This window comes from Schistocerca gregaria, chromosome 1, assembly GCF_023897955.1.
Source record: "Schistocerca gregaria isolate iqSchGreg1 chromosome 1, iqSchGreg1.2, whole genome shotgun sequence".
NCBI classification, from domain to species: Eukaryota; Metazoa; Arthropoda; class Insecta; order Orthoptera; family Acrididae; genus Schistocerca; species Schistocerca gregaria.
The window spans coordinates 635,886,425-635,906,871 of NC_064920.1; the positions used below are offsets into that span (position 1 = coordinate 635,886,425).

General features: G+C 39.6%; 1 protein-coding gene across 2 annotated transcripts in view; it reads right to left on the reverse strand.

Moving 5' to 3' along the window:
• Positions 1-20,447, reverse strand: part of LOC126360331 (TBC1 domain family member 9-like) — a 184,812-nt gene that overhangs the window by 19,230 nt on the left and 145,135 nt on the right. The window contains exons 19-20 of one of the 2 annotated variants that reach the window (XM_050007700.1): positions 17,382-17,525; positions 3,445-3,639 (exon numbers count right to left, since the gene is read on the reverse strand). In XM_050007700.1, the coding sequence (XP_049863657.1) occupies positions 3,445-3,639; positions 17,382-17,525 (339 nt within the window). The remainder of the gene's footprint in view (positions 1-3,444; positions 3,640-17,381; positions 17,526-20,447) is intronic. The other variant, XM_050007701.1, reaches the window with a different exon arrangement.

Consider the following 20,447-nt stretch of genomic DNA (forward strand, 5'->3'; position numbering starts at 1 on the left):
TCACAGAGCCATGTACTAAATGAACCCACTGCAAAATGGAAAGAAGATGTGGGTCTAATATCCTATTAGCAATGAGACTGGGCACAAGCATGGACTGGAAAAGAAAATTAGCCACATCATTTTCATAGGAACCATCTCAGTACTTGCCTTCAGCAATTTAGGTAACCAAAGAAAACTTTAAATTAATTTGGAATGACAGATATTCATATCGACATTTGACTGTACAGAGTCCAGTGTTTTAGCCACTGTGCTGCCTCAGTGGATTTCATAAATACAGTGTTTTCCAAAATTCAATAAACTGCAATAAGAGATGGTCTGCTACTACAAATTTTATTTAAAATAATAAGAACAATGGCAGATGTGCTAAATATACTAAGAAAAGGAAAAAAATGTATTTTCTAAATGTTCTGGAAGATATTCAAATCATCAGGATTAACACAATAAGTAGCATGAAAGGAGATGAAAAAGCTCTGCATTTCTAGTGCTTTCTCAAGTAAGAGATCTGCAAGTTGGAATGAATTAAGTGATCAGTAAAGATCTGGAACATACTGAGTCATAATTATTAGATTCTTGGTAGTTTAAAATTCCTCCAAGAGATAAAAAGCTACTGATGCAATATCAACACAGTTTGGACCTTCCAGATAAAAATAATTATAATACAAGACATCAACAAATACCGTCTGGAAGTTTACAATTGTCACACTGTGCTCTAAGGATTTTTACTGTTGTTAATTTTTACCTACCAGAATCAAAGTGATCACCACAATACAGATGACTATTTACTAATAAACTCAATCATGGATATGGACAGTGAGCTGTTGTGTTAGAAGTTTGTGGAACACAATGGGATACCACCAATGAACGTTGTTCCACTAGAATTTCATGGAATGGCTAGCCTCAATTTCAAATTTTCTGAAGCCTCAAGTTTACTTTATCAGATCTCCAGGGGTGAAAATTGGTAAAAGCTTCAGTAATATCAATAGTTTCATGAACACATATGTCCCAAGAAACAATGAAAGATGAAATGAGTACACTATTTGATCAAAGGTATCCAGACACATCTATGTAATGTGGAACTGACCACTAGATATCATGTGAGGTCCACCTGCCGTTATGAAAGGAGGGTGGAAGTGCAGCAACAGCAGAAGGGGTTGTTCAGGAGAAACCAGCAACTTCGAACAAGGACTAGACACTAGTTGTCACCTGAGTAACAAATCCATCAGGAACATTCCAGCTCTTCTACAGCTGCTGGTGATGTGAATGTGAAGTGGAAAAGTGAAGGAACAACAACAGCTAACCCAAGATCAACCAGACTTCATGTACTGACTGATGGGGACTGCCCAATATTGCAGGTGGTGGTTGTAAAAAAGCATGAAATCAGTGAAATGAATCGCTTGAGTCCCAAAGTGCTGTCAGCACAGTGGCTATGCATCAGGAGTTGAAAATAATGGCATACAATGGTTTACAAGGCCCTAATGAACCACTTATTTTTATCGCCAGTGTTAAGAAGTGATGCTTGAAGTGGTGTAAAGTGCAATGCCACTAGACAATGGATGACTGGAAACGAGAGACTGGAGTGATGAATCACACTATATCTTGCACCACATTGATGAAAGAGTATGAGTTTGGCAACTGCCTGGAGAATGTTACCTACTATCTTGTATAGTGGCAAAAATGAAGTATGGAGGAGGCTGTATCATGGTATGGGAGTGTTTTCTGTTGTTAGGGTGTGGTACGCACATTGTGCTTAAGAAAATGCTAAATGCAGAAGGATATGAACACATTTTGTAGTATTGCGTACTGCATATGGTAAAGGAAAAGTTCAGTGATGGTGACCGATTGTATCAGCATGACAATCCATCCAGTCATAAACCACCACCAGAAAGGCAATGGTTTGTGAACAATAACATTCATGAAATGGACTACTAGTTCAAAACTGAACCCAATGGAACACCTTTGGGATGAGGTAGAATTCTGACTTTGCTCTAGACCCAATATCACAACTACTTTCTCTGGTTTTGGCACTCAAGGAAGAATGGGCTGCCATTCCTTCATTAACATACAAACCCGTGTCCCCAGCAGAGTTCATCCCATCATTAAGGTGAAGGGTGGACGCACTCCAATGTGAATTTCCATGAATAGCATCTGGAGACTTGATTTTCGTAAACAAGCTGATCTAACTTTTACTAAGTACATAAAACCTTATGTTACATTCCATCCTAGATTTTCTATTATTGTAACTTCTACTTTCCATTCACTATAGCTACTGATTCAATATATTAAGTGCAGGTATAATTAACATATTTATTACTTAACTTCATAGAACAACTGTTTCTATGATATGAGCACTTTTATATTCCTAGTCGTTTCATAATTCCAAACAGAACTGAACTCAAGAGACAACTCCATATGGTGTTATGTTCACATATAAACTTTAGTAAAATTATAGATAAAGTAATTATGTGTTTAAGTAAAATCTGTTATATTCTGATGGTTAAAAAACACTTATGTAAATTTGAAGCTGAAGGAATGTATATTACTGAATTCTGACTAGAAAATTGGGATTTATATTTTTCTTTAATTATGCCAGGGTGTATTTCATTTTTGTAATTACAACTAAGCTGAAGTCCTACTGTTGCCAATATTCACACTGCTTTTAATTATTAAAAATAACATATACGCCAATTGCTGCACATACAAAAGCAGTGTCAGTGTGAGTTCAGTGCAAGATGAGTTCATGGGATTGTTGGTTCACAGCATGTTAACAAAAGCTGAGTGTGTGAGGTAAGCCAAAATTTACTTTGTTCTTTGAAAATTTAGTCCAAACTCAAAGTTATTAAATTGAGTATGTGAACATGAGCATATTCAACTGATTATCACCTTCAACAAATGAGTTCAATTCCAAAAGCACTGTTTCAATCTCATGCCACAACACCCTGCAATTGCACCACATTTTGTAGTTATGATGAAGCGCACACAATTTTTTTCTTATTTTTTTTCTTTGGTGGGGGGAGGGTGTTACAACATTAGAACAACAATTTATGAGTTTACAGATTAAATTTCTCTTTCTTTTTTGCTTTCCTCATACGACCTTCTGTTTTTATGCTAGATCTTGACAAAGAAAAAATCTGAAAGTGGCCACTATATTTTTCAAACGGTCACAAACTTCTCACTCATAACATCTATTTGTCACACCTGTCAATCACTATTCAAACTGCTGTTAGTCTTCATATGCCATAGCGAATTCTCTCTAGAAGTCATATTGTGCTACTAACTGTGAGTAGTTAGAAATTTTCTTTATTTACGTGGGTGAGGTAATATAATGTCACAATACAGAGCACACAACAGCAAGCACAAGTAACTACCACAACTAAGAGCAAGAGTCAATAAATGTTCAGGTATGATAAATATTTCAGAATGTTCATAAAATGTCATTTTGCTTACCTACACTTGCAATACAGTGAAACACCTCCTGGTCCTCTGGCTGTGCTTCAAACAAACCGTACATTGTCTTCCACAGAACAATGAAGTGTGGTTGTCCCATACGAGGCACTGCTTTCAGCTGAGAACGAGAATCTTTCTTTTCCACAAGAGAACGTAAACTGCTGAGACTGCGAACCTCCCACAGTGACTGCTCCCCTGTAAATGTAATACTGAGTTTCTCACAAATTCAGCGGTTAAAAAAATTGATTTCATTTATTATTACCTATTCAAATAACCCTTTTAGTGGGTACAATAAATCAACTTTGGTTCTGCTTCTTTGTGTTTAATTTTTGTTGCTCCCAGACACCCTTCATCCTTAGAGAATGCTGTTCGTTTTCATCCTAGGTTCACTTTCTTCCTTTTGCAGACCTCTTTTCTTTCCTGAAATCCTGCCTTTTGTGTTGTTCCTCTAAAACGTATTCTGTTATCTATTATATCCATTTTAATTCCTGTGTTTTTCATATATTTGTCAATTTCAGTGAACCATGTAGGTTTGGATTTGTAGCTGTTTATTAAGTTGAAGATCTGCTTGGTTAGTCTGGTATTTTCCATTCGGTATGTGTGGTCTTAAAACTAGTCTTATTTTCCTCACTAGATTGGTTAGCTCTTCTGCTTTCAAACAGTTTGTTTGATCTTAATTTGTATCCAATTTCATTATTAATTATTGGTCCCAGTATTATCCTTAGAATTCTTCTTTCAATCTTTTCCAGTTTTTCAAGCTCCACAAATCGTTAATTTAAGTGTTTCTGCTGCATATTCTGTTTCAGGCCTTACCACTGTTTGATAGTATTTTATTTTTGTGTTCCAAGGCAAAGTTTTATTTTGTTTTATTTGTTTTTGTCATTTGGAATTCAACTTTACAAATATGAAATCAAGTTGTTCAACATCACCTGTTTATTCTACAATAAACTTTTCAGTGAAATTACCAACAACTGAGATCACACACGTCAAATGCCTGAGTCTTCTTGCTCAAATGAACACATAACAACATTCTGTAATAATATTTAAATTATCATTCTTTATGTTGTTCACAAGAAGCTGGAGAAGGAAACAAAGTCATACAAGCAATAGGAAATGTGGGACAAGCAGGGATAACAGGTCAGAGTTAAGAGAAACGTTTGCCAGATGGTGAAGCGTAGGGGAGAATACGAAGAAAGCTAAGTCAAATGGCATGGGGCAGGTGGGAGGGGATTGTGGTAGAATGGCGAGAGGCATATGTATTGATAAATTAGCTAATCTCTCTCTCTCTTTCTCTCTCTCTCACTATAAAGTTTGAAAAGTACATAGAAGCATAAACAATAATGGGAATTCCTGGATGGTGCCATACATAAGATAAAATAAAGGAAATGCAGCCACTCACCTACAGTGGACCGACGAGTGGAGCACAGAAACACTTAACAGAAAACGCACACACTAGCTTGCACTAGCCAGAGGAATGTGCATTTGGGTGTCTGTGTAATTTTACTTGAAAAGCAGCAAGCACTCTAAACTTAGTGTGAATAGTGTTTCCTCTTACATGTTTCGATGTTCCACACAGCACTCCGCTATAGGCGAGTGGTTGCCTTTCCTTTATTTTCTGTAAAAGAGTTAACCCCTTAACCTATTATTTTAGTTCCAATTGCCTGGGATCAAAATATAGACACTATCGCCTGACTTCTGAGCCATTCCTTAGGTCTGCATATCAGTCCAATGCTGTACCATTCGTGCACGACTTACATGAGTTATGTACATGGGTAAGATCCAACTGGTTTAATTTTCTGGAATATTAATTGCAACTTCATGTAATAAGAGTGTTAGAAATCATAGAATGAAGGCTTTCACGACTGGATGGCATAGCTGCTTTTGGCATGTGAGTTCATGGTCCAAGAAACTCTTCTGTTTCTGACGTTTCGTCCAGGACTGCGCTGGACGTTCTTGTTACGTTGCAGAGACTTGTCTTCTATACTGAACTTTTTAAAGCTGAAGACAATGTTCCGGACAGCTCGGGTGCATCAGATTTTTGATTGTACAGAAAAAGCACTACTCCAAGAAAGGATACATTACACAAGACAAGCAATAGATTCTGTTGACCATAATTTACTGAAACTCCATTTATTCCTTGCCAGTAAGGTACAGATAGATGTGTGTAATAAAATAGATTACCTTATTTTTACATCTGTGGAAGCTATGATGGAAATGACTACTAGTAGACACAAGAAAAATTTTGGAAAGTTAGAAGCTAATGTAGCAGCTGAAAGCAATACGATGATGTCTGATACTGTTATCTTAAGATGAGATTTCCGTCTTTGCAAAAGGAGGAAACTATACTGTAACACCTATGAGAGTACTAGTTGAAGATTTTACCATGAATACAGAAGCAGGTATATGAAATCTCCCAAAGGAAACTGCGAATGAAATTCAAATCTAAACCACCAGGGTCTTATGCAACAGTAAACCTTTGGAAACTGATTTAACAAAAGGCGAGAGAAGGCTCTCTAAGATTTAAATGCAGATGAAAAGATAGTGGTTCTTCCTGCTGATAAAGGGACTGCTACTGTTGTTATGAATACAGAGGATTTTGGACCCTGTAACCTCAGGACAATACAAAAAAACTTGCAAAGGACCCCACAGCCAGCATACTGAGGAAAACAAGTAATCTAATTAAGGCATCTACCTCGGTTCAAAAAGAAGATAAAAGAGCTTTGTTGAAGATTGAAGCTGTGTGTCGCAAACTGTATGGTGTACCCAAAATTCATAAAGTAGATTTTTCTTTGAGACCCATAGTTAGTGCCATCAATTCTACCATGTACGAAATAGCAAGATCTCTGGCAACTTCTTTACAACCATGTATTGGTAAAACTGACTCATATATAAAAGACACATCTTTTTGTTGAGAAACTTTAAGGGCTAATTCTGGCTCCTGAAGATATTCTTGTAAGTTTTGACATAGTGTCATTATTCACTATGATTCCAATTAATGAAGTTATGATTTTCATAATGGATAATTTTCCAGGAGATTTGATTGCTCTTTTTAGACAATGCCTTACTTTGAGTCAGTTCCAGTGTGATGACGAATTTTATGAATAACTTGATGGTGTAGCAATGGATAACCCATTAGGTCCTGCGATCACTAATTTCTATAGGGAGAAATTTGAACAACTGGCTCTGGACAAAGCAAATAAGAAACCATTTCACTGGTATTGGTTTGTAGGTGACATTTGTGGTTTGGTCCCACGGTAGACTGAGCGAGGTGGCGCAGTGGTTAGCACACTGGACTCGCATTCGGGAGGACAACAGTTCAATCCCGTCTCCGGCCATCCTGATTTAGGTTTTCCGTGGTTTCCCTAAATCGTTTCAGGCAAATGCCGGGATGATTCCTTTGAAAGGGCACGGCCGATTTCCTTCCCAATCCTTCCGTAACTCGAGCTTGCGCTCCGTCTCTAATGACCTCGTTCTCGATGGGACGTTAAACACTAACCACCACCACCACCACCACCACCACCACCACCACCACCCCCCGTGGTAGAAGGGGCAAATAAAATTAATCCAAAAATCCAGTTAACCATGGAAATGGAAAATGATAACAGAATATCTTTCTTCAATATTTCAGTTATGAGATGGTCCGATGGAAGTTTGGAACATGAAGTTTTTCAGAAAGTAGCACATACCGACAGATATTGACATAAAAACTCCAATCACCATCCACAACGAAAGAGACATAACATTAAAAGTCTTGTCGATAGAGCCGAATGAATATGCACATCGGAACACCTGGACGCTGAAATAAAACATCTGAGGCAGGTCTTCAAGAAAAATGCCTACTCACGGAAAGAAATAAAAAGAATTTTGCCACCAAGAAACATAAGACCAAAGGACAAGGTTGAACAACAATGACGGAAAAACACAGTTTCTCTCCCTTTTATTAAAAAAGTAATGGATCAGATCAGTAAGATTTTACAGAAGCATGACATCAGAACGGTCTTTAGACTGACAAATAAAATAAGTCAAGAATTCCGATCTGTAAAGGATGAGCCCTCCTCTGAAGACATGTGATGTATATAAAATTCTGTGTACGTATGGCGAAGTTTATATTGGAACTACCAAGAGGAGCGTAAATACATAGCTATAAAAGCACAAAAGTCTTTGCTGACTTAGAAAAATAGAGAAATCTGTTGTTGCAGAGCATGCTCTTTAGTCAGGAAATCACAAAGTGAAGTTTCCTGGAATGGAAATTTATCAACATCAAATTATTATCCACACCTATTTAGAGAAGCCATTGAAATTTATAAGTATCAGGATAATTTTAATAGGAAATGAGAGAGAATGAAACTTAGCAACATATGGACAGTAGCTCTGCAGAATCTCTAGACAATTTTATCTTTGACAATATGACAATCGACAGTTATGTTTTATCTTTGACAAGGATTATCTCTGCTCACCATGTGTTACTTCAACCAAGCCCCCTTTCCTGAAGTATATATGGCGTTCTCAGACATCCAACCGTTCAGTCAGTAAGACTCAACATACAAGCCCCTCTGAGGATGTCAAGTGCAATCCTGGACGAAATGTCAGGAACAGAAGAGTTTCTTGGACCACGACTTCACATCCCAAAAGGCTTACCAGAAGCTATGTGAGAAGTACCATAAAAATTTATTATCAGTCTATGCAATATAATATAAATCAATAGATTTTACCTCCACTCCTAAATACATTCACAATTCACACGTATCGAACTTTGCATCTCTTGCACCCCCACTATGTTTCTAATTTTCATGCAAACTTTACAGAGTCTTACTGGCCTTGATGATGTTATTGCGTCAATATGCTTAGGAAAATGGGGCCTGGAGTCGCGTGGGGTCTCTCTGGTACATCTCCATATGGTATTCATCCTCATCCCTTATTGTCTGCTTCTGGTATATTCCCCAGTAATGATTTGACAAATTCAATCCTATAATCAACATAACTCTTGTTTTTTTCCATTATTTACTTTGTTGCACAAAATGTATGAAATGAAAAGATCAATATGAAACAGATAAAAGAAAATTTTTCAATATCCTTTCATGTACTTTCTCATGATTGGAAAGTAGGTTGATATTTGGTATTGCCAATCAATTCCAATCATTTCTTTTTATGCTCAATAAAGTAACTTGGTTTCGAAGTACAATGGGATCATTGTGTTATCATTCCTATTGTTTCATGTTTTGTTGTCACAAGATGAACCTCTTCTTTATCTTTCATTTTATAAAGAGTATTCAATTACAGCTCTTCATTCTATATTCCCTTATTTAATTTTACTTTATAGAAATTTTCTGGCATATTGTTTCTATTTACACTTACTGTGCCAATGGCATTTGTTTTATAATAGTGTGATAGTGGCATAAATAAATTTGGTAAAGAATACCAATTACCTAGGTATACAGTGTGATCTCTGTGTAACGTCAAGTGTGATAGTTCCTTTACAACACATACAGAGGTGCTAACTTCATAACTTATGGCTTGCATATATTACAAAGTCATAGCAATAACCTGAATTTTACTCTCATAACTTGTAAAATTTGATACAAAATACTGCCCTTTCTGATGGATTGAACTGTTTGTAAGATACATATTTCTTACATTTCATGAGCACTTCATCAATAGTACTGTCCTGTTTCATTGTATACACTTCTTTAGATTTTTGATTCAAATACTTATTCGTAAGTCTTATCTCTCTCTCTCTCTCTCTCTCTCTCTCTCTCTCTCTCTCTCTCTCTCTGCAACTTTTTAATTTGAAGATATCTTTAGCGACATTGTTTTCCTAAGTATGAGCATTTCTGTAACAGCCTCTTCAATCAGTTCAGTTGAATTCTTGTTTTTTCACTAGTGCCATTATTATGGACAATGCAAATTACCTTTTAATTTTATTACTGTCCGTAGGAAACCAATTGTTCTCATTGTAGTCTCTAGCTATGTACAAAATTGCTTCAAGGAGTTTCCACCATTTCTATTTCAATCTGCCAGAAAAATAGCTTTTGTTACACTTATGGGAACATGATTGGGGGAAATGATTACTTCCTCAGCAGTTTTATTTGATGTGGACATGTTTGTAAGGGCACACAACAGCAAGGTCCTTAGCGCCCACATGAAAACAGATTGAGATGAGTGTCAGTAACATATACAGAACAGGACAGAAGAGGAAGATAAAGCGGCACGTAAAACATAGGTACAAAAGTTGGAAAACTATGAGTGTACCCACACAGAACCACAGAATGAAGTATTGCATCAGTAGTAACGTACTAACGACACAGGAAGAAAGTGGTGGAAGAAGCTACAACAATGTAGCAAACAGCCGTGGATGGCCGTAAAAAAAAGGGGGGGAGAAGCCAGCTGCTCTGCAACACAATAAAACCTCCAGCCTAAAAGTTTAGGCCAGAGTTCACACAAAAATCACAGAACTTTAAATCCTTGGTCACATTCATCTCATCATTGGCTAAAATAGAGGATAGATCCCCACCAATATTTGGTTCTGCCCTTACATCACAGTATAAAATGCACTCCATTAAAATATGGCAGATGGAGATGTGAACGCCACAAGCATCACAAAATGGGGATTCTCTCACCATAGTAAAAAGCTGTATGTGAGAGAGCAGTGCCCAATTCTAAGACGCATGGGGATCACTTCATTCCGCCTGAGCAACTGGTACGAGGAACGCAATGGCCAAGTTGTTCACATCGCCAACTGCAGCTTACTGGCTGTCACTGCCAGCCATTCCTCATCCCACAACTGCATGCACTTCCTGTGCAGTGCAGAAATGACAGGACACATCCTGTCCTTTGCCGGCCTCCTTGGCAGCCCAATCGGTGTGTTCATTTCCCCATACCCCTACATGACCTGGCACCCAGCAGAATAACATCTGCTTACCCTGTCATTGGAGCAAGTAGAGTTGCTCATATATCAGCCGTACCAATTGCTCAGCTGGGCACAGGTTCTTTAACGATTGTAAAGCACTAAGGGAATCTGAGCAAATGAGAAACTGTTTGCACCGAATATGACGCATCTGCTCCAATGCTCTGAAGATCACATGGAGCTCTGCTGAGAAAATGGTATACTCATCAGGAAGGCGAATCCTGGTGACACGGTTGTCAAAGGAATTCCCTTCCCTGGAACCATCAGTGCACACTATTGCGAAACTGTGATGCATATCTAAAATGTTAAAAAAAACAGAGACTGAAATGTAAAATGTGATTTAAGATCTTTCTTAAAATTTGTCAAGTCTAAGATAAGTCCAGAGAAGCCAAATCTGCTCCCACTGTGATGTAAAACATGAAGACCAGCCGAACCCATCTCTAGAAGGCAAACCTGTGCACGAATCCAACAGGGCCTCATTGCCTGTTGCTGGTCATGAAAAACCTTTCCAGTGGAGGCTGAGTAACAGTATGGTAGGTGGGTGTGTATGGTGTCGACAGTGTTCTGTGCCTGGCGCAACATAAGTAGCCATCACCTGACGTGAAGTGGTGGTTCACCAGCGACGGCACACAGAGGCGTGGTACTGGGCTTGTTCTGAATGCCCCAAAGGCCAATGAATCCCATCATGGTGCACCATGTCCAACATCTTTAAATAAGAGGGGTCTCACAGGCCCATACACCATGCACCCATAATTGAGCTGAGATCGCACAAACGCCATGTAAAATCGGAGCAGAAGTCCTGTCTGCTCCTCATGTACGGTGGCTAAGATATTTTAAAATACTGAAACCTTGACTTAAAGTCACCATCTTTTCAGGTCCTTAAGATGTGGTGACCTTGTAAGCTTAGAGTCAAATATGATGCCCAGAAGCCTCACTGTGTCTTTAAAAGTAAGGGCAGTGTCCCTCATCCTCAACCCAGGAAAGTTTAAATTGGACTGAGAACAGTTAAGAAGAACACACATGGACTTCTTGGTGGAAAACTTAAAACCACTCTTCTGCACCCATTCATCCAAACATTGTGGATTTAGTTGCAACTGAAGTATTGTCGTTGCGAGGCTTGAAGAAGAGCACAATGCAGAGAAGTCATCCAGAAACAAGGAACACTGGGCAGGACTTTTCACTATGGACTTAATGCTATTAATAGCTATGGCAAAGACAGTCACACTTAAAATTACACACCATTCTCCTGCTCAAAGTGATCAAACAAGACGTCACTGACTCTGTATCTAAAATATTGTGGTGGGAGGAAGCACTCAATAAAAATGGGAAGACAACCATGAAAATCCCATTTGTGAAGCTCCTCCAAGGTAAGATGCCTCCAAGTAATGTCATAGGCCTTCTCGATGTCAAAAAATATTCATAGAAATTGATGCCAGCATAGGAAAGCCTGTTGTATAGTTGCCTCCAGGAGGAAAAGGTTATCAAAGGAGAAGAGATACATCCTGAACACACAATGAAAGTGACTAAGGAGATGCCTGGATTCTAAGATCCAGACAAGGCAGCAATTGACCATCTGCTTCAGGGCCTTCTCATGCAGTTAGTGAGGGAAACACTACGGTAATTACATGGGCATGTACAGACTTGCCCAGGTTTTAAAAGAGGAATTAAAACTGCCTCACACCACGAGTTGGGAAAGTGACCTGACGTCAAAGTGGCATTAAAAAGTGCGACGACGATATCTTTGTTTCACATTGTGAAGTGCTGCAGCATACTGTAATGTATCCTGTTGTGACCAGGGAATGTGTCATGAGCTGCAGACAATGCAGAATTCAGCTCCCACATGGAAAATGGGCAGTTGTAATCTTCAGCATAGGTGGACCAGAAGTCCAAACTACACTTATCAGCAACCGCTCTATTGTGCTGGAAACTTGGACCATGACTGGCTGTTGCAGTAACTGTGTCAAAATATGCTGCTATAATCTGGGCAATGTCTTGTGGATTGGTTTGGAGTGTGCCATTCCCCATTACAGCAACCATGGGGCAGCTACCTCCATTCCCAGAAATTCTCCTGATGGTCTCTCACACAACAGAACTTTTGGTGGAATGATCAATGGTGTTCGGGAACTGTTGCCATGACCTCTTCTTGGTATCTGAAATAAGTCGGTGACACTTTGCCCTTGCCACCCAAAAGGCTGCAAGATTCTCTGCAGTTGACTGACACTTGAACCTATGCAGAGCCGCATGCCTGGTCCTGACTGCAGAGCGGCATTTGGCACTCGACCAAGGGACAGGTTGCCTCTTCTGTTGTTCCATGGACTGTGGAATGGATGCTGCAGCAGCATGGTGGATCGTTTTGGTAATATGATCCACCCACACCTCAACATTCCCAGAATGTTCGAACTGAGCCAACTGGCTATAAAGTGCCCAGCTGGCTCTTCCGGGCACCCATTGCGGCAATTTCCTTTTGGGATCCACCCCACCTGGCAGGTGAATTCAGATCGGGAAGTGATAACTTCTGTGCAAGTGATCGACCATTTCGCATTGAGCAGTGTGAGCAAGAGCTGGAGAGCAACGGGAGAGATCAATGGCAGATAATGACCCTGTTGCTGAGCAGAAGCGAGTGTCCTGTCCTGCATTTAGCAAAGATGTGCATGATGAAACGAGAAATCTCTCAATTGCTCCATCCTGGGGCAGGTAGTTGCAGAGCCCCAAAGCACATTGTGTGCATTAAAAACACCACTGAGTTTGAAGGGCGGGGGAGCTGTGTAGTAAGGTTGGTTAAGGCCTCTTCTTCAAGTGCATCATCCGGGGGCAAGTAAAGGGAATATATTGTTAACAGATCACACAAGTGAACTGATACAGCAACTGCTTGTAAAATTGTCGCAAGTGAGAGAGGCAAGGAGTTGTTGTCAGTACTGATGAAAATACCTACACCTCCTCTAGGTCTCTTTCTATTCAGGTCGTCCTTATTGTGGAGTACATAGCCTTTATCTCAGGAGTGTACAATTGATGGAAATGAGTCTCCTGGAGACACAGACATAGTGGTCTACCCTAAGATAAGAGATGAAGTTCCTCCACATGCGTCCTGAACCCCTGACAATTCCGCTGTAGGATGGGAGCCATTTCATCGATGTGGTTTTAATTTACCCCTATCTTTGCACAGCGGAGGTGAAGCACTTGTAGAGTGAGGGGGAGTGGAGGGGCTGCCTGAATCCGAGGCATCTAATTCCATGATGTCCTTCTCATCAGTCAGACATGAAAGAATGGCACTCACAACAGCTTTTGACTCAAACATCGTGAACCTTTCCCTGTACCCTGTCTCTTTGAGGATGAAGGGGAAAGGGGGCATTGAGAGGCACTCTGCTTGTTGTGTGCCTTCTTGACACTCACTACTGAACTGTCATCGGTCTTTTCTGTGGTGGCTGCTTGGATTTCTTTATCCTTATGCATTTTGCCTGGGCATGCACACATCCTAGTACAGGTGCTGGTGGTGGATAGTTGCACGCTGGATGACATCAGCATCGAGGCGTTAACCTTAGAAACAGGTTTCTGCACTATGGAAGCATAAGAAGTGGAAAAGATGCGATGTTTTGTTACCTTATATTCCCTCAGTATAAGGGATCTGCTTGGTGACTTAGTTCTGAATTTTTCGTTCCTCTGCAAAAATAGGGCAGTCTCAACTCCAAACTGGATGGCTCCCAGAGCAGTTAATGCAGACTGCTGAAGATGATAGGTCAATCCCAGCTTCATGGACTGCCTTTCCATATTTACCACAGGTCGCTTCACCGCCCCACACCTCAACACTTTGTGACCAAACTGTTGGTATTTTTAGCACCGCATAGGGTTAGGTACATAAGGCCTAAACCTAAGTTGGAGAATTAAAGGTCACAATGAAGGTGATGGTCTTCTTAATTTCTTCATTATTCCTAGGCATCCTTTGCTATATTTCAACTATCCCCTGTAATGCCCATTCCTGTTTAAGTTCGGCTAAGTCAATATCCATAATGTCACAGCATATGACTACACGCTTGCTAGAGTTCAGGGAGTTATGCATTTCAACAGTTACATCATATTTACCCAATTTTTTGGTCTTCGTAAATAGTTCCATCTGTTTTGCCCTGTTAGTTTCAACCAGTAGGTAACCATTCTGTAGCCTCTTTATGGACTTCAGGCTTCCAGCAAATCCTTCCAAGCCTTTATGGATATAAAAGGGTGACACTTTTTCAAACATCCCCTCCTTCCTCTTCATGACCAAAACCACATTTTGATTTATAACTCCTTGAGTTATGTTACTATAATTCAACTGATACAGGTTACCAGGAAGGCTAGCCTCCCTCGTTCGTTTTGAGGATTGAGTGTGAATACTCCCGGCACTACACCCTTCCCACTGGGAGGAGAACAAGACGATTTCGAGGCTTCCATCTCGGTCCCATGAGTAGCTAGGGAAACTAGGGTCCACTCAGACAGGGCCCTGTGTTCCTGACTAAGCCTTATACAACTGAGGTGTGGGATGTTCCCCAGACTTGTCTGCTAACAACTGTTCCATCTCAACAGCCAAGCATCTCATCAGCACACAGCACACCTTGAGATTGAGAGGCTTTTTTATAGAGGTTTTTGCCATCCTCACAATCTAGGCAGTCAAGTCAAGCTCCCCATTCCCTGTGACACACAATGTTCCATTGCTGCACCATACAGTGGTCATTGAAGCAAGCCCGGAGCTTATGATAAGAGGAGACTGACCGCTTACCAGTCCCCAGCTTATGACCCCGGGGCACCACCATGTACTCAGCAAATGGATGTTGAGCTCCTGAGGGTTGCAGTTTTATTTCTCGCAAGCCAAATTTTCTAGGTGGGGAATAGGAATATATCACTTGTAGTTAAATATAAAAACAATTTGGTTGAGGGACTAATCTGTAGCTGAGTTAATGCATTTTGACCATTGTGACTGCTGTAGTGTGGGATGATGCATTTTCTTTGTAAATGAGCATTTGTGTGTGTTCCGGTCTTGGTTAATTTTCATTCATTTTATGTTTCTAACAATACAATAATTATGTATAGTAGGTCCCATTTCTGGTTTTGCCCTTTTGCAAGTAATCTGTGATGGAAATCAAAATTTACCATATAGTGGAGATGCGGAGTCGCAGAATAGGCACAGCAAACAGACTGTCAGAAAGTAAGCTTTCAGCCAACAAGGCCTTTATTAGAAATGGAAAACACACTCACGCTCACGGGCCCGCACAACTACATTCTCTGGCTGCTGAAGCCAGACTGCGAGCAACAGTGCACAACGGGAGAAGCAACTGGATGGTGGGGGTAAGGAAGAGGCTGGGGCGCGAAGGGGCACAGGGATAGCAGGGTAAAGGTGGGGGGTGGTGAGTAAACTGCTGTTTGTGGGAGCATACAGGGACGAGGTGTAGAGAGGGTAGAGTAGCTGGGTGCAGATGGGAGGTCAGACAGAGGGGGAGGAGGGTAGTGGAAAAGGATAAAAGTAAAAAAAAAAGTAAGAGCATTGTTGGAATATGGGGCAGCGTAGTACTGGAATGGGAACAGGGAAGGGGCTAGATGGGTAATGACAATGACTAACGAAGGTTGAGGGCAATAGGGTTACGGAAACCTAGGATATGTTGTGGATGTTGTCTATTTCTGGTAAACGCCTTGTTGGTCGAAAGCTTACTTTCTGACAGCCTTTTTGTTATGCCTATATGCGACTCAGCATCTCCATTCTATGGTGAGTAGCAACTATTATTTTCATAATATTGTCATATTCCATCCTAGATCTTCCATTGTTTGAAATCAAAATTCCATTTTAATGATCAACTCAGAAGGAAAATCAGAAACATCAATCAAAGCAAGAACACCCCACAGATTACAAAATGGTTTTTACTTTCTTTGGGACAATCTTAATGGTCTTTGCCCATTGTCTTGAATGCTGTTTCAAGTTTGCTGTGTAATGATGGACTCATTGTTCATTCACAGTCCTGGATTGGTAAAAAATGCGTCCAATAGGTAAGGGCTGCAATTATATATTGTCAAACACTATAATACAGTATTCTTCCAGACGCAGATTCAGACAGCAGTCAGTGATCATCCAATGGACTGACAAACAGCTCTTCCATTTCCAGTTTTTCATGCAAGATGATGTGTACTTCTTCATATGAGATGACTATTGTCCCAACAATCTCTAGTCAATTCCATTTGGTGGTCTTGCATTACGGCACCACAATTTTTTTCTATATTCTCCATGGTGGTAGCTTCAACTGGGCAGCCTGTGCATTTATTTTCAGTGCTTCTAAACAAGGTTTAACTTCGATATACTTTTCAGGATATGAGGTCGTGGTCCAAGAACTTTTCTGATCCTTACGTTTCGTACAGGACTGTGCTGGACTTCCTCAGAGGCGCTGTTCTGCTGAGTCTTGCCTCTGAGGAAGTCCAGCGCACTCCTGGACGAAACGTAAGCAGCAGAAAAGTTCTTGGACCATGACCTCACATCCTGAAAAGTATATCAACAGCCATGTCACCCGGTCAAGAAAGCCTTCATTCTACAAGGTTTGACTTCATTAATTTAAAAGTAAATGGACAACAGTGTTAGTGGAGACTGTCCAAGACGTCTCCCCATCTTTGATTCCTCCATTTCTTCAGATCTTGGGGTGAAAAGTCAGTAAAAGCATGAAATTGGTATTTATTTCACATTTCTCTGATCCATGCGGGCTGTACTATTAAATATTACACCACCTAAACATATAAAATGAGTTAGCAATCTGGCAAAGAAGTCTGTGGCTACTGCAACTTCTTTCTTTTTTACAATGCAGTGTACTATTGCCAGAAAAATGTCACCAAACTGAAAGTACAAAAATAAAAAAAATATATTACAAAAATTAAGAAGTTTTAATAAAAATGCAGAAAAAATAATACATGGAAAGAAGTTCTCTTTAATAATTTAGTAGTTAGTGACTCTGTAATAGTTTATTAGAAGATCAAAATTTAACCAGAATAAATCAAATTTGAAATCCGATGAATATTTTTTATCACTAACCTTGAGAATTGCTCATGCTGTCGTCAACTTCTGCAGATTCTAAAGAAGTGATACTCTGCTGCATTGTGTCAAAGAAGTCTGTGGCCTCCGCTGCAACTTCAGCACCACCCTCTGCAATAACAGACCGAGTCGCTGTTCGACGACCTGTGCACAGCTAACATTCATCATCAACAGGTAATGACTGAAGACATGTTTTTAAATCTCAGTTGCATTGGTACTTCAGCATTTTTCCCATTAAAAACTGAGATTAATATTAGGGCACCTTTATAAATTCAAATATGCCTCCCCTCCCCTCCCCTCCATTCTCTCCCTCAACCCCCTCCTCTCTCTCTCTCTCTCTCTCTCTCTCTCTCTCTCTCTCACACACACACACTCACACACACACACACACACACACACACACACACACACACACACACACACACACACACACACAATGTAGATGTAAACAAACAACTAAAATGGTACAATAAAACTTAGATAAAAACAAAAAGTGAAAAACATCAAAGACGGCAATTCTGTTACACTTCATTTCAGCCAGTGAGCTGCTTTTAGAATGTGGGAAAATTTCTATAAATGATGGTACTAAAGCCATATGTAATCCTGAAAGATGTTACTTCAAAAGCATCCATTGAGTTGGAAATGACAATTTCATACTGGAATGGATGCTGAGTGATACTGTTATCACTGTTGACACACTGGTGTTTTTAAGACGTCTTGTTTAAAATGCCTTAAATGAAGCAATGTTGTGCTCAGTTAAACGGAAACTATAGTGTTTGTACTGATTTTTTGAGTGGAATAGGAGGGGCCGGTGGAAGTAAGCCTGGCTCCTTACAGACTGCTATTGGAAAAGCAGTGCCGTGAAGCGATCAAATTCTTGCAAACAGTGTGAACAACATGCCTATGCTTTCATATTATAGTGATCATTTACAAAAGCTGTAGTGACACAGAGAGGTAAGGATGTGATCTGTTTTGTGTACTGATAACTGGAAATGAAATTTTACTATATAGCGGCACATTTAAAAATTATACCACAACATTGATAATTATGCCTACAATGCATATCTGTGAAATAAAACACAGATAAAACAATGAATATTATATCTCAACAAATTAATGTTTGAAAACAAAGGCTGGTAAGAAATATGCAAGAAAAATTTGTTGCTTGAAGGTTTTTGTCTTTGGCTGATTCAGAACTAAAAAGCCCAGGGAACAATCAAAAGTTTGCGTGCAGTTTATGCAACAAAAATAAATTCAAAAATAAAAAAAATATGAGTTAAAAATGACAAATTACTAACTGAAAGAAAACAAAATTGGATGATCCATACATACTGAGGCACTTTACAATGCCCCAGTCCTTCCTATCAATTTAGAAAGTAGTAAATACAGCACAGAATTTTAGAATACAAATCACTACTTTTGAGGGGAAAAGAAATACTTGTTGCTCAAGAACAGACTCCATAGATAGTGCAAGAATTTCATCCTACTTTTCTGGTAAACCACAGGCATGTGGTTTGCAGTTGCCTTCCTCCAGTCTATAGATGATGTAACAAAAGTGTCATTGTAATGTTTCAGTGACCACAATGAAGTCTTCTCCTGTAACACCATCACGGCAACAGAGCCCCCTGATCCATCAAACTAAATGAACTGCGGAAGAATATCAATCAGGAAAGTACAGAGACCATGAGCACTCAATCAATACATAAGACAGGGAAGTGAGACTGCACAATCACCAAATGGCACTGCTAAACATTAACACTGGAACAAATGTCAACAGAGGCAGTTTAAGAACAATGTTTACTGATAGCTACATAAACTTCTACCACTGATCACAAAAATCCCATTACCACTACAGGAAGCTGGTGGGAAAATGACTCAAATGTGGAGCCATTCAGTCGAGTTTCTTCTTGGCACCATCACTGCCAGCTCATTATGTGTCTTGCTTAGAAATATACAAACTAAACAATTGCCATTCCATTCATGCAAGAGGTAGCAGTAATTCAGGTGAAAAGGTGCGAAGTGTCTGGTCTAGAAGTAATTCTTCCTTAACTACTACAGAAAATCAAAAAAATGGGACTTAACGAGCACTATGGGACTTAACATCTCAGGTCATCAGTCCCCTAGAACCTAGAACTACATAAACCTAACTAACCCAAGGACATCACACACATCCATGCCCGAGGCAGGATTCGAACCTGCGACTGCCTTTAAATATGTCTGCTTGTGTCTGTGTATGTGCGGATGGATATGTGTGTGTGTGCGCGAGTGTACACCTGTCCTTTTTGTTTTTAATAGATTTTTCCCCTGTGGAAGTTTCTTTCTATTTTATATATATGAAAAATTGTGATGCAGCAAAGTATTATTAATAAAACACTCATTTAAACCAATTAACTGAATGAAAATATGTATGGATAGGTGTGTGTGTGTGTGTGTGTGTGTGTGTGTGTGTGTGTGTGTGTGTGTGTGTGAGAGAGAGAGAGAGAGAGAGAGAGAGAGAATGGTGGGGTGTGGGGAGAGAAAGGTATAATGTGTGATGAAGTCAATCAGACCCAGAATTTAGAATACATCAAAAAAGAGAGCTGGACATGGAGCTGGAAGTGAACTGACTAACTGTTGTGGCAGTTTCACAACAGCGAATAGTTTGGGGCACGACGATTAAAATTTATCACAACACAATCTTTATTTCAACGTTCAGTTCCAGTATATGATCGGTATATGAGTAAATTGTCATAAATACAAATTTTTACTTTATAGAGAGTATAAGAAAAGACAGCCTTCCAGTAGAAGTGATACAACATACAAGACTGTACTGGCTCCAGGTGAGCAATTTCAGCTGAGTTGAAGGCATAACAGGAAACCTGATCATGAATAAAAAATGACTGAATGAATAAGAACTGCATACTCTAAATAACTAAGTAGGTCGTTCAGAAATATTGCGAAACTGTGTTATAAATACAAGTACAATTCATGTAAATGAAAAAGTAAATACCTCAAATTGAGTGTAAGAAAAACTTATTTCATAAGCACTGCTCTGAACTGCGGCTACTATGTTGGGGAAACCATGTT